At 36.8% G+C, this 15760-nt stretch overlaps 1 protein-coding gene across 2 annotated transcripts; it reads right to left on the bottom strand.

Annotated features, from left to right (window-relative positions):
- Window positions 1-1263: 1263 nt before the first annotated feature.
- Window positions 1264-15760, bottom strand: LOC306869096 (serine/threonine-protein kinase BRSK1-like; the record flags this gene model as incomplete). 2 transcript variants are annotated; one of them, XM_079415701.1, is made up of 19 exons in its annotated part: window positions 15633-15760; window positions 14117-14211; window positions 13717-13802; window positions 13410-13550; window positions 12360-12476; window positions 12246-12279; window positions 12060-12128; window positions 11710-11856; window positions 11185-11216; window positions 10393-10557; window positions 10032-10129; window positions 8333-8483; window positions 7236-7296; window positions 6171-6453; window positions 6045-6093; window positions 2989-3112; window positions 2669-2882; window positions 2492-2587; window positions 1264-1481 (listed from the first exon to the last, which is right to left on the bottom strand). In XM_079415701.1, exons 1-19 carry the CDS (start codon window positions 15718-15720, stop codon window positions 1264-1266), a joined length of 2268 nt encoding a protein of 755 aa, XP_079271827.1. In that variant the 5' UTR covers window positions 15721-15760. The 2 variants fall into 2 exon arrangements, with proteins under 2 accessions (XP_079271827.1, XP_079271828.1); XM_079415702.1 differs by having other exon boundaries at window positions 2498-2587.

Raw genomic sequence — 15760 nt, 5'->3', positions numbered from 1 at the left:
AAATGCATAAATATGTAATAAATAAATATTCACTGAAATAAATATATCTAAATAAATCAATTAAAATGTAAAATATTTCTATTTTTGTTTTTTGACATTCATTTTGTTAATGGAAATATTTCACATCTCAGCTCAAAAATAAAATATAAATATTGAAATGGAAAGCAAAAAATACTTTTTTTGGACTTCATGATGGAAGTTCTACCAGGAATCACATGAGAAAATGGTGGAGGCTTTCGCATTTTTTCTCACGCTATCTCTTTGTATGACACAAGGGAGTCACTGGCTATTTTATTCCTCTTGTTCGGTCTCTGTGTGAACATGTCATAGGAAATCTAGATGTCTGCTCATCCCTCTGTGCCCTGCTTAGTGAGTGGGGTGGATCTGAGATACTTTCAGAACTGCGAAGACTTTAAACTGGCCAAATTTGCCAACTGTAGCTTCCAGTGGGCAGCTCTCCACTGCATATCTGACTGATTTTGGATCTACAACATATCACAGAGTTCAGGATCTACAACGCAAGCTTGAACAATCAGTGTTTAACATAGCCTATATCTTCAACACATAACATCTCACTAAAGGCATAATCCATCCTCACTTCATGAAGGTATAGTCACATAGGACTTGTGTTGCAAAATTTAGATCGCCATTCTAAAAATCCCTATTCGTTTCTCTACATAGTGTTCTAGAAATCCTTTTTTGTGCTCCAAGTGGTGTTAAGAATGAAGAACTTCCCACTTTTTGCCACAATGTTTGCTTTTCTCTACCTCAAACAGCTCATTGTGATTTTTCTGATAGATCATTGCTTATGATTATGATAATGATGATGATGATGATGAGGATGATGATAAGTTTTGGAGACATTCATTCCTGTCCCACTTGGTGTTTGTTCTTCCTTGTATAGTTTGTTGCCATTAGATCACTGGATGTCCACCGGATGTCAGTCTCCTTGTTTGTAGTGTATGAAATAATTTATAGCTGGGGTTTATATTAAGCGATACATCTTGCTTCCATTTTTCAAAGTGATCGTAATGTTTTAAGTCTGATGATTATGTGCATGTAAGAACACTTCCATGTGAATAGACTCCTGACTCTCCTATTGTCGCAGTTGGATCCCAGGGTTTCCGCTAGTGATGTGAAAATCAAGGCTGAGTATATCTGTTGTTGTGTACTGTGCAGATGGACTATGAGGGACTCGTGTCTGGGGGGAATCAAGAGCGGGGTTTGTTCCCACCCGCTTGACAGCTTGTCTGATTAGTTCATTTAGGGTTGAGACTGGGTCCCATTTGAGGACAGGAGGCGAGTTTTATCCTTGCCAGACCCCTTTCTTTGTAGTACACCCGCACTACCACCAATACTGCTTCCTTCTCCTCGATCGCTACGCTCTGTTCGCTCACTGCGATCACTTCCGCCCTCCGAGCGACGAGAGTTCTGCCGGGTCGGTGTGCTGGGTGGGCGAGATGAAAGCCCGTTTTTCTCATCTGGGAGAAGAAAAACGGAAAACATGAGGGTGGGGAATGAAAACATTTTTGTTAATTGAAATAAAGATAAAGCACACTAAAATCAAAAATAGAAATTAATTTTAAGTTCAGATTTTGATACATGGTATATAATAAAATGCAAAACCTTCATATTTTGCCTGCATTATGCATGAAAATGCCACTGGATATTTATTTAACGATTAAGTTTAACAATGTTTTTTTAATTTTTAAGTACACCAGTTACCACAGTAAACTTTGGCTGCCCTAAAATACGAAAACTAAAATTAAAAAAATTACTAAGCTGAAACTTGCTAGAGTTTGATAGAGTAAAAATACATGTACACAAATAATCAAGTTTTTCAGCCTGGTTCTCATAAGAGCACAGGGACATTTGGTTTGGTCCTCACAGTGCACAGAGTGTGACCCATTAAATATAACTATGTATTAAAAATAGTGATTATAATATAATTGCACTTTATTTATTTAGTTTTTTAAAACAAAATAATAATGCTATTATATTTTCAAATAAAAAGAAAATATTAAATAACATTGAAATACAATTGATTTATAGTAAGTTTAAAAATAAAAATGCAAATTTTAACTTTTTTATATATGAATTTTCAGCATTTTCTAACTTAATATCAGCAAGCTTTTATTTTGGCGGGGTGCCGGCAAGTAAGCATATTCGCTGCCGGGTCAAACGCTGCCGATTGAAGAGCATCAGTGAATGAAATGTCACAGTTTTGCATTGTGCTTTGAAAACGGCAGCAGATAGTCTAGATTTCTGCTTTCAGTTTAAATAGAAATTTTTAAAAGTATTACAGTTTGTCGATCTAAAATGGCAATTGTGCATTAACAGCTGTCAACCATGCTATGCAAATGAGTGGTCTGAACTTATTTACACAGTGCATTTTTCATTTTGGTCATGCATGCGCATATATGCACCACTTATGTGCAACCCAGTAAATAATACAAAAAATATATAATAAGATGGAAGTGTAGCGTGTCACATTCACCTGAAAGCGCCTGCACAGAGGGCTGGTCATGTGTACTGAGAAGCTGAGCTTGAATGGTCTCTACCACTCTTTTAAACCTGCGACTAGGACCTGAAAAACAATATCATCACATCTGTAGAAATGACAGCATGTACAGACTCAAGACACTGGCTCTCTCCTCTTTTTAAATACCTGATAATAGGGTAAAGGTGACACTGTAGATGCCAGTCTCCCTCCTTCCCTCCCTTTCTCTCTCTTTCTCCCTCTCTCGTTCTCTCTCTCCCTCAGAGAAGGCGATGTCAACCTGAAATTTGACAGGTTTCTGGAAGACAGACGGACCTCCGGAGGACTTGTACTCTGCTCGGAAACTTGTCTGAGAGATGACACTGTGACTCAGGGAGGGAATCTAGAGGAGAGCAGAGATGTACAAAAGAGAATGAACAAAGCTTATTTGAAGTGAAGAAGAAGAGGAAGAGGAAAGGAAACACCTAAGATATTAAAATTATACTAACTGATAGAAAGGCATGGACAATATCAGCCTTGATTGAGCTTAGTGGTTTGTCTCTGATCACCACAAAAATTTGCTCTTCCCTCTCCAGACTAATGAAATTTCCAAACCACGACTTCTTTGCCAGCCTATAGAAAAAGATGAAAATATATGCAGATAAATACACAAAATATATAGTACACATTATTGTTACTGTTTCATGGCTCTCATTCTACACAGAATACACATTAGGGACTTTTTAACATCATGAATGGATTGTTTGGTTATATAAGAATGTTATCTTTGAAAATACAGAGTCTTCTCATCTGCCTTCATTCCTCGAACTGTACACATTCAGGGAAAAGTAGCCAGATATGCTGAAAAAGCTTCAGAACAAACACTAAATCATAGGAGCAGGTTTTTGCTGTTGCAACATTGAACGTATGACACATAGCATACGTAAAATGCACCAATGTTAAAATGCATTAACTGTTTTCTTGTTATGGCTGATAACCAATAAATGACTAATATTAAAATGATACTTTGTGTAAATGAATGTAAAATTAAACACTAAAAATTTAAACTAGTGGTTTTTAATTCACTTCGAATGTCACTTCACTAAATGCTCCAAGTGAATTTAAGTATCACATTATAATGTACAATGTAATTTCAGTATTATAGTATATAATACTACACATAGTATATTTTCATTTAAGTTTTTTTCATCTAATATATATTTGTAATTTTATTTCACCTTTATTTTTTTATTTATATTACACTAAATAACTGTTTGTTTTAAAGGTTGACATGAAGATAATGGTGAAGGTAATCCAAAGGTAAAAATTATATTATTTTACCTTTGGATTACCTTCACCATTATCTTCATGTCAACCTTTAAAACAAACAGTTATTTAGATACATAGATATATGGTAACACTTTATTTCGACATTCTACTAACAGTAAGTAACTTTGCAACAAAATGCCAGACATAGGTATCACAAGGAGAATGTGACTTATGAGGACATTGCCCCATGTCCCCATTTTTCAAAACGCTTATAAATCATACAGAGTGAGGTTTTTTTTTTTTGAGAAAGTAAAAATGCACTGTTTCTTGTGAGGGCTAAGTCTAGGTGTAGGGTTGGTGTAGGAAATAGCACATAGAGTTTGTACAGTATAAAAACCATTACACCTATGGGATGTCCACACTTTTCACAAAAACAAGCATGTGTGTGTGTGTGTATACAGTCATGGCCAGAAATATCGGCACCCTTGGTAAATATGATCAAAGAAGGCTGTGAAAATTATATTATATGTTACATTATATGTTCTCCTATAATGCCTGATGAGGTTAGAGAACACCTGACAAGATATCAGAGACCATTCCTTCATCCAGAATCTCTCCAGATCCTTTAGATTCACAGCTCCATGTTGGTGCTTCTTCTCTTCAGTTCACCCCACTATTTTCTACAGGGTTCAGGTCAGAGGACTGGAATGGCCATAGCAGAAGCTTGGTTTTGTGCTCAGTGACCCACTTTTGTGTTGTTTTTGAGGTTTGTGTTTGGATTATTGTATGGTTGGATGATCCAAATATGGCCCATTATAAGATTTCTAACAGTCAGTCACTTATTGATTTTTTATCTGTTGGTATTTGATAGAATCCATGATGCCATGTATCTAAACAAGATAAATAAAATAAATAAAATAAATGTCCAGGACCTCCAGCAGAAATATAGGCCCACAACATTAAACATACAGCAGTTTATTTCATTGTACACATGGGGTACTTTTTATCCCTGTGTTCACCAAACCCATCTTGAGTGTTGGCTGCTAAAAAGCTCATTTTTTAGTTTCATCTGACCATAGAAGCCAGTCCCATTTGAAGTTCCAGTCGTGTCTGATAACTGAATATGCTGGAGTTTGTTTTTGGATGAGCTAGGAGAATTTTTCTTCAAACCCTCCCAAACAACATGTGGTGATGTAGATGCTGTTTGACAATTGTTTTAAGGTTTTCTGACCCCGAGACTCAACTATTTTCTGCAATTCTCCAGCTGTGGTCCTTTGAGAGTCTTTAGCCAATCAAACTCTCCTTCTCACCATGCATTAGGACAATATAGACACACGTCCTCTTCCAGGCAGTTTCGTAACATTGTGGATATGTTGATGGGAAATTCTTAATTATTGCCCTAATGGTGGAAATGGGAATTTTCACTGCTCTAGCTCTTTTCTTAAAGCCACTTCACTCATTTGTGAAGGTCAATTATCTGTTGCTGCACATCAGAAATATATTCTTTGGTTTTTATCATTGTGATGGATGATTAAGGGAATTTGGGCTTTGTTTTCCCTCCTATTTATATTTCTGTGAAACAGGAAGCCATGGCTGGATAATTTCATGTTCATAATCACCCTGGCGTGCTCAAATTTGTGATTATGAATGGGAATATACTTCAGAGATATTTTACTCATAAGAATTTCTAGGGGTGCCAATAATTGTGTCCAACGTGTATTTGAGAAAAACATTTATTTAATAATGATATTTTCCCCCATTTTAAATTCTTATTATCCAATGAAAGGTTAGATTTTTGTGATTTATTTAAATAAAAGATCAAAAGAATTAGCAATGCAGATTAATTTTCACAGCCTTCTTCGATCATATTTACCAAGGGTGCAGATATTTTTGGCCATGACTGTACATGCATATACACACACACACACATACACACCTATATACTACTGTGCAAAAGTCTTAGGCCATAAGTATTTTCACCAACAAAAATGGTTTTAAGCCAATAATTTCTATTTTTGCTGTAATGTGTCAGAAGGAAATATCAGTTTATATTCCTTTTGCCGTTACTTGTAATAATCCAGTAAGATTTTTGTCTGACAACAGCCAATTCTCCAACAGCCAAATGTAAACTGATTTCCTACTGACACACTACAGCAAAAGATAGAATTAACAGGTTTAAAATATTGTTTTCTTGGTGAACATACTAATGGCTTAAGACTTTTGCTCAGTAACATATATATACATATATATGTATATATATTAAAAAAATACTGATTTATTTTTCTAAAATACTTACTCTGGGCTGGACTCTGGAGTTAAACTGGACATATCTTCAGACGTAGGAACTATTGAAACAAATTTTTAAAAAGTTACAATGACATTTAGCTCAGTGACTGCAATATGAAGGCGATGCTCCTCTCACCCTGTAGCCTTCGGCGGTGGAAGCGTGGTGAACCCAGCAGGTTGTTCTTGAAGGAGTTGAGGCGAGTCCTCCAGTGGCCTGAACTACTGGAAGCCATTCCACCACTTCCCCCAGGACTGGAGGGTGGGGTTAGGGACATGGAGCCACCACCCACACCACCACCTCCTTCAGCTCGTGAGGAGGAAGAAGAGGAGGAGGAGGAGGGCGGGGTGGGAGGGGGGTGCTGGGGATGGTGCACAGGGGTCCCCAGAGGGGTGGGGAGTGGGGAGCCCTGTGGGGTGACCTGCGACACATGGGCAGAGTTAGGATAGATGGTTTTAGTGACAGACTTCAGGACAGAAGGAGCAGGGAAGAAGAAGCGAGGGATGGGGGAAAGGAGTGGAGAGGGGGAAGGCGAAGGAGACGGAGGAGTCTGCAGGGGGAGGGACTTCATAGACTGCAGGTGGGGGCGGTCAGAGGCTGCTTTTGAGGGTAGGGTCTGAGTTTTTTGGTCAGGCACGCGTTGGGACGCCCGGGGTGTGGTGGAACTTCCTGCTTTGGGGTCTTTGGACTGGGTGGTGGAAGCAGAGGTGACTTCAGTTTGGCTGAAAGTGAAAACTGGGCTCTGACAGGCAGGAAGAGAAAGGACAGAAGGATGGAGAGGGAAAGAGGAATGGAGAGATGGACACAGCAATGGTCATGAGCGTTAATGAAAGATATGGTATATGATTATTAATATTAGAATTAAACTGAGAAGAGTTAGGAAAATGAAGCAAAGCTCTTTCAAGAAGCATGTGATATCTAGTACAATTAGTAAAAGATTGTTAGGACGTTAATTAAGGTGCAAAATGCAAGTTAAAACAAGCTTAACATTTGTGTGTGTGTGTTTGGTGTGGATAATGACTCCAGTATGAGGACAGTATGAGACAGATGAATATAAAAAGAGCAACTGAATCCAGTTCAGCTTTGCTATTCATAGCACAATATCAAAAACAAACACAATACCGTTCACCATTGAAAAATTAGCTCTACATAGTAGCATTTTACTTCTAATCCAATATCAGTTAAAGGTGTGGAGTCACTTACTCGAGGGCTGCTGAGGGGACTGGATGAGAGGCCGGTTGAAGCTCCGCTAACTGACCGAGACCTAGCAGAACACCAGGACATATCAGTCAAACATCCCACTATGTTCATGGATATGTTCATTTTCTTAGATACACACACCTCTAGTGTGAGTAAAAGTCTTAAATTCACTAGGAATGAATTGCACCATTTATAGTGCTGTCTATCTGCATGCTCTACACTGTGGTTCTGGATATATTTTTGATCATGTGGTCATCATTTCATGAATTAGGAATATTTTACATGGTATGCAGCAACCGCAAGTTCATTTTGAATATGAGAGACAGGGCCAGCATCGACTTGCGTTCACAAGAGTCCAGGTGCTTTGTCGTACTAGCTAGCAGCGCACACTGTGGAAGATTAAAACGTCTTTTTGGTGTCACTGACCAATCAAAATTCAACTTAATCACAAACGTCATTTAGCTTTTACGTGGTCAAAAAAAAACATGGAAGAAGATAAGATAATGCTCGCTGTTGCTGATTTTCCTGAGCTCTATGACGCCTCAGCGTAAAAAAAAAAACTAAACTAAACTATACATTTGATTTCAATTTCTTTAAATTTGTTTTACTAGCTTTCACTTAGATACAGAACAAAATGCAATATTTAAACAGTAATTGCCTCAGATGAAGAATGTTAACACTTGCTAGTACAAGGGCTTCCTGTTTGTACATATAATAAAAACCTGCGTACCATGTAAAATTTCTTTTCACTGCTGCCAATGATAAATGATCAATAGAACATGCATACAAACATTTCTTTTCAGTTAAATTATGAGTTTTTTTGTGAATAAGCTGCATCTATAATGAGTCTAGCTTACATAGAAAAAATAAATAAATGCACAAGAGCGCATGGTTAAATGTGCAATATTTATTGGTAAAAACATTTTTGTGCTAAAATAGGCCAATCACACCAAAGTTGTGCAACTCATCAGTGAATTTACCCTCTTTTTTATCAGCATATTTTGAAAGGCACTTGAAGTTGAACAGAGGACATGTGTGGTACATCAAGCTTGACTTTCAGGTGAAGGTTAATACAAAGTTATCAAACAGTTGGCATGTACCTCTGGCTATGTGCAGAGGTATCCAATGCTCTGCGGGGAGGTGTTGGAGAGCCCTGCTCTGTCACACTCAGTACCTCCAGACTCTTTCTCTCCGGCCGACAGCGCCCATGACGGGTCAACATGGGCGAGTCCACCCGTTTACGGGGAGGATCTGATCACACAACCACAACAACACACATACACCCACTGTAACACAAACATCTACTGTGTGCTCTTCATTAACAAGTCACATTACAAACCTTACTATATCCATGATGGAATCTAAGGTTTGTTTTATATATATAATTATATATAAAATATTCAACTGCAATGCAGCAGAGATTATCTGTATTACAGTGTTAGAAGGGAAATTAGCATAGAAGCTGAAAAAGAAGTCCTTTTCAATGTCTTGATGAGAGACAGAAAGCTTCTAAGCAACAGGGTAAATTGTACCTGGATACAACATGTGCTGTATGAGAGACAAATCATGGCATGACAGTGAAATGATGGACTAACATATTAGGGTTGCACATTTTAGTCAAAAAATCTGATTGCAATTACTTTCTCACATTTTGGCAATATTCTGTCAGATGTGCACTGTGATACAATAAACATTTAAAATCTTACAGTTTGTTGCAGCTTAGATTTTGAGGCAAAGTGACTAAAAATTATATTGAAATAAAGTGTGCAAAAACTACAAATTATAAGCTTTTCTCAAAATTGTCCCACACTCATCTAAAGAGCCATCAAAATTAACTCAGAACTATATCAGTGATACTGAGTGAAAAAAAATAAAACAACAATTCAATTCTCTTCATTTTCACGTTGTACCTGAAACTTAAATGGGACTCAAATCTCTTTAGTCAACTTCAGTTGATACTGTCTCAGTCCACATTACATTTATACTGTTGTTGTTTTTTTATCTGATCAATGTGAATAATAATAATAATTGTTATTATTATTATTGTTACTAGCTTATTTTCAAAAACAATAATAATTATTTCATTGTATTACATTGGTAATATATTTCCATCCTAATTTATTTACTTTCACGTTAAACCCTCAAGCTTTTATTTTCATGGAAAACTGCTTGTAATATTTACATTTACATGAATATATAAAAGTGTTGCTCTTTTCAATGCACATTATAAGCGACTTTTTACTTTTTTTAAAAAAGTGAATTTATTTTGATTATTTCAATTTTTATTTCAATTAATTGTGAATCCCTATCAGGGAGAGGCATACCTTACAAATAATAAGCCTCTTAATAAACAAAATATATGCAAGCAAATGGAATATGTCAAAAATCATGTAAGCATCGATGCCAGATTGACAACTTTTGATTCAATTGTTCTGTATACATGAGGAAGTCCCTTTCTGAGATAACCTGCAGCCCCTGCTCTCACACTCGCTACGCTGCCCTAACAACCACATGCTACGACTTCCCTGTCAACCTCCTAATGATGATGATTCTCCCCCTTGAAGTCTCTTTTTAGTCCTGGTCTGGTCTTGATCTGTTTATTTTGGGGAACAAGCCCTCAATATGTTACATTTACAAATCACTGACGCTTGCCTTTGAGTCCTTAAATAAAACTGGCTTACTTTCAGGCCTAAAGCACCAGCGTGCTATCTAGGTTACCAGCTATTCTCATGGTGTTCAGTGACTAGCTTTGAACATGACAGCAACACACACAGGCCTGAACAGCAAAAGCTCACTCACCAATATCATTTCTGGGTGGAAGATGTTCATCTTCATAACTAGGGTAGCGCTCCTTTCTGTCCAACAGAAGATAGTAGATCAACTTCTCCTGGTTTTCTCTGGAAAAGGAGAGATGCAAGTCAGAAGACCAAACTGACTTTCATTGTATTGACAGAAGCATTCTTCAAAATATCTTCTTTTGGGTTTCACAGAAGAAAGTAAGTCATGCATGAGTGGAATGAGTAAAATCATTTTTTGAGTGAACCATCCTTTTATGGTCAGTTGTGTCTTGTTTGAAGTACAAATCCTGAGTTTGTGCACTATTCTTTTCTGAATTACAGGTTTAGATGTCTTGAGCACACAGACAGAAGTTCAGACTCACTCTTCACACTGCAGGTCTCTGGTGAGCTTGACACGGTCTCTGAAGCAGCCCAGGGAGTGCATGCTCTCCAGAACATCAGGGTCCAAATCTGTAAGAGACAGAATCCTCTTCACACACACGCGCCTCGGGGGTGGCTGCTCTGGACGTGGCTCGTTCCTGCCCCCTCTGAGACACAGACACACAAGCAAGTCAATGTGGAGTGCACATTGTGGGCATTACATGCAACAACAAAATAAAAAACACTTTTAATGGAATAGTTCTGTGTAAGAAAGAATTTGAATTTTGCACTGCACAGTGACCATATCTGTCAAGTTCCAAAAAGACAAAGAAAAGACCATAAAAGTGGTTCTTATGATGCACAGGCTATATTCCAGATCTTCAGGTGACATATGATAGCTTTGTGTTAAGAACAGACCCAAGTTTAAGTTATTTATGATCGGACATATGACACAAGCCATCAATGACGTTTGATCATGAGACGTTTGAGAACCCATGACGTTTGATGATGTTGATGATGATATTTGGCTGAACCTTGGGATTGGATGGCAAAATTTTCTTTTAAAAGCAACATTCAGTCCGATTGTTTTACAAAACAAGCTTGACAAGCTTTTTGGAGCTTGACAGACATACTATAAACTGATTATGTATGAAAAAGTGCCTCTCAAATATTTTTCAAATTCTCCTTTTGTGTTCCATGGAAAAAAATAACAGCATACAGGTTTGATATGGCATGATAGTCAGTAAACAATTTTCTTTTTTTAAACTATTCAAGGTACCTCACAAAATACTTACTGATACCAGGGGTGCTTTTGTATTTCTTCCAACTGAGAAAAGAAAAAAACAAGAATTATCATAACCATTCCTTGGCAATACACTAAGTTAATAATTTTATTCAGCAAGGATGCATTAAATTGATTAAAAGTGACAGTAAAAATATTTATATTGTTTATGATGTATACTTTTTTATTAAATTATGTTCTTTTGAATCCTGACAAAAATGTATCACTGTTTCCACAAAAATATTAAGCAGCACAACTGTAACTATTTTTAACATAATAAGAATGATTCTTTAAAATCTAATTCTGAAGGACCATGTGACACTGAAGACTGGAGTAATGATATTTTAATAAATTACATTACAAAATATATTCAAATACAAAACAATTACTTGAAATTGTAATATTATTTCACAAAATAGCTGTTTTCACTGTATTATTGATCAAATAAATGCAGCCTCTTAACAACCCCAACACTTTGAATGGTAGTGTACATGCGATTTCTATATAAAAAGAGGTGCATTGTGTGCATGTTGCATACCGTGAGGCGTTTCTCAGGGTTGACCTCAATCATGCCACGGAGGAGAGCCTGGCAGTCTGGAGGAATGAAGTGAGGCATGTGAAATACTCCACTCTTCACCTTCTCCAACAGCTGACGCAGGTTATCATGGTCAAAGGGCAACGCTCCCTGTGAGGTGAGATGTTACAATTCACACACATTTCTGAGTGCAACTGAGAGCATCAAGTCTGCAATATTCCCACAGTCAATGGCAAATTTAAGACATAAAAATATTTTCCAGCAATTTTATTTTTAATAAGGCATGCAAGGAAAGTTTTAAAAGTGGGGAATATGTTCGAAATGACAAATATAAGATGCAGCAGGCTTCTTACCACCAACAGAGCAAAGAGAATAACCCCACAGCTCCACACATCTGCCCGACGTCCATCGTATTTCTCTCCCTGTGAATAAAAAAAACACTAAGTACAGATAAGCACCGGCTGTTTTGTACAATATGAATCTATGTGACTTATACGTTAAAACATATGGTGCTTTTGCTCTAAGAGCTCTGTCCTTACCCTGATGACCTCAGGGCATGCATAATGGGGTGATCTGCAGATACATAATACAGAGCATTAATACTTCATCTTCATTAATACAGTATTAAAAGCACACAAACACAAACTACTGACCCACAGCTGGTCTCCAGCAGACTGTCCCCAACCTGTAGGGAGGCCATGCCAAAGTCAGCAATCCTGATATTATTCTTCTCATCCAGCAGGAGGTTTTCAGGCTTAAGATCTCTGTGGCTGAAAAGAAAATGTAATGACAACATTGTGATATATTTTTGTATATTGTAATATTTTTCCATAAGTAAATGAAAAAATAATTATTTTACAGTGTGAGAATAACTTTTTGTGTTGCATACCCTGCAGAACATACAAAACATGTAACAAGAATAAATCACAAGTTTTGTAACACATCTACACATGCTTTACTTTTGTTTTGTTTGAGGGTTTTTTTCAAATCTATCACTACCATTCAAAAGTGTAAGATTTGTTAAATGCTTTTGAAAGAAGTCTCTGAACATGCCCACCATGGCTGAATTTATTTGATCAAAAATATAGTAGAAACAGTAATATTGAGAAATATTATGACAAATTAAATTGTTATCCTCCTATTTTAATCTACTCTAAAATGCAATTTATTCCTATGATGGCAAAGCTGAATTTTCAGCATCATTAAGCCAGTCTTCAGTGTCACAGGATCCTTCAGAAATCATTCTAATAAAATGATTTGGTGAGTAAGAAACATTTCTTATCAATGTTGAAAACAGTTGTGTTTTTGTGTAAACCATTATATATTTTTCCGGATTCTTTGATGAACAGAAAGTTCAAAAGAACAGCATTTATCTGAAGTAGACCCACTGTATAAGATTATAAATGTCTTTTGATCAATTTAATGCACCCTTGCTGAATAAAAGTATTAATTTCCTATAAAAAAAAATTACTGACCCCAAATTTGTGAAGGGTAGAGTACCTGTACATATAGAGTGACCCATACATGGAAATAATGCAAGTCAGCTTGGGCTTCATAACTTCATAACTCACATCCACATACTCTTAAAGTCACAATACTTGCTACAAGAATGCTGATTATGCAAAAATGTTATGAGAAAATATGCCTGTAAAAGAATCTGTGTGTGTAGCAAATTAAATAAAAAAGTAAAAAGAGACATCTACCATATAGAGTGACTGTGACAGAAGTCCAGAGCAGATATGATTTGTCTGAAGAACTTTCGAGCCTCTTTAGGGGTCAATCTGCCTTTCTTTACCAGGTAGTCAAACAGCTCCCCACCAGATACATGTTCCAACACTAGATACCTGAGAGAATGAGAAAGACATTTATGAAACAATTGCACGGAGATAGATGCACACGAAACGTTACACGCAAGCACACCTCCAGAGAATGCAGGATGTAATAAGTCTAGACAAGACAAGACAAGGCCAGACATGCTTCAGATGTGTGGAGAAACAGAGCAGTACTTACAGATATTTGTTATTCTCGTACACATCATACAGTTTTAGGACATGAGGGTGCTCTATTAGTTTAAGAATAGCTATCTCTCTCTCCACCTGCAGAAACGGGGAGAGCGAGGAACATTGAATGAGAGTTGAATAGGAAAAAGGAACAACTTTGATGTTATATAATCTAATATAGTCAAGAGTCTGACAATCAACAGTAGACACGGACAAAAATGGCTTAGCTATTTCTTTAGCACAGAACATTAGGGCAGATTCAGCATATACTGTGGTTAATAAAGCAGTTGGAGTTATGCAGCTGCTGTGTTATTGAAGAGTTACTGTAAATAAGAAAATGCTGCGTAAGCAGGAGGTGACTGAGAACTTTTAGACATTTCCGTTATAAATTCATTGTATGCAAAACTTACTTTCATAAGAACAGACTCTGATAGCTTTTCTCTGTTAACTATCTTTATGGCCACCTTCTGTCCTGTGATACAATGAACTCCTAACTTCACCAGACCTGCAGGAGGAACACAAATGGTCATTCCTCATAGAAGCATCTTAAAAGTGGACAACATTAAAATTCAGATAAGATGTGCTTGTAAAAACTGAAAAGTAGACAACATATGTCTGCGACATTCAGACAGCACAATTTTAGGTAATCAATTCCCATTTACAAACCATTACATCTGAAAAGAGCAGCACTACCAAAAACACTACTGACTTATGCACACTCCAAAAAATAACATAAAAACACCAGTAAATACTGCTCATATAGACAGTCACATAAATTATTAATGGACACCCTCTTTCACTTGCCAAAAAACAGTCTACTGCTTAATGTATGTGGATTTATATGATTCTTGTGAACATCCTATTTACAATGTACTGACAAACAAGTGGCATTTAGAACAGATTGGTGGCAAGCCATTAGATTAACTAGGTTTACATGACTAGTGCATTTGTTAATTACTAGCAATCTAATAGTGATAGGAATTATTTTAAATTTGACTTTTTACACTAGTATACTACAGATACTCATTTCTTTAGTTGCTTTACCTGTTTCATTGCTACTGTTAACAAACTGCAATTTGTTGCAAATTCATCTTAAGTTACTAGTATCAAGTCAAGTTTTCCTAGTACTTAATGATTAGACACTAGTACCTCGAATGTATTTAAGTTGTTGCTTGTTTAATTGAACTGAAATAGCTGACTATGTTACTTACAACACCTACAAAAAAAAGTAATTGTATCTAGTGAAAAAAGAAATGTTACAACAGTTTGGGTAGTTACTAGTTTTCCATAAATATGCACTAATATCAAAACTGCGAGAATAGATATAACTTTTGGAAAAGTAACTGGTAAGAACCTATTGAACAGTTAAAACGCTAATAAGGTTCCAATGGAATGTGAAAGGTTGAACCACAGATTCCTTTAGAATTCAAAGACAAAAATGTGCAATGTGTTACAAGTAACAATGATCTGTCTCTAATGGGATAGCAAAAGAGTAAGCACCATTAACTAGCAACCTTAAATAATTAAACAGATGTGCCTAGCAAAAGTACTAACATCTAATGAACGTTAGTAATGAAACTGACAGTCACAATTGGATAACACATACAAGTAGGCTACTAGTAGCATAAATATAAAGAAATAAATGAAAACAAAACAGCTTGCGATCACATTCAAGCTTTGAAACAACGGGAATGAATCACTGCCACACATGACTCAAAAATAAAACGCCAGAAAGATGAAATAATCTAACACTGCCCTTACTGTCACTTGCCTGCGTGCCTCATTACATTTAATCAGCTGAAGCACACACATTAACCGCTTTGCTTATTGCCGAATCAACCTTTCAATAGATTAATTCTTTAATGAGACGCGCGAAGTAGAGCAGAATTTATTCCAATGCATTAACCAAAGAGGAAATGCTCTTACCTGTCTGGCCCTTCCCCAGCGTCTTCTCCAGTCGGTAGGGCCCGACGTACTGAGCTGCCTGACTCCCCGACAACTCCTTACTTGACATTTCGTTCGACCGCGATTTTGTGTCACAATATAAAGGAGGT

The sequence above is a fragment of the Barbus barbus genome, assembly GCF_936440315.1.
Source record: "Barbus barbus genome assembly, chromosome: 4".
Taxonomy (NCBI): domain Eukaryota; kingdom Metazoa; phylum Chordata; class Actinopteri; order Cypriniformes; family Cyprinidae; genus Barbus; species Barbus barbus.
The sequence above is the reverse complement of the archived record's forward strand: the minus strand, read 5'-3'. Positions and strand labels throughout refer to the sequence as shown.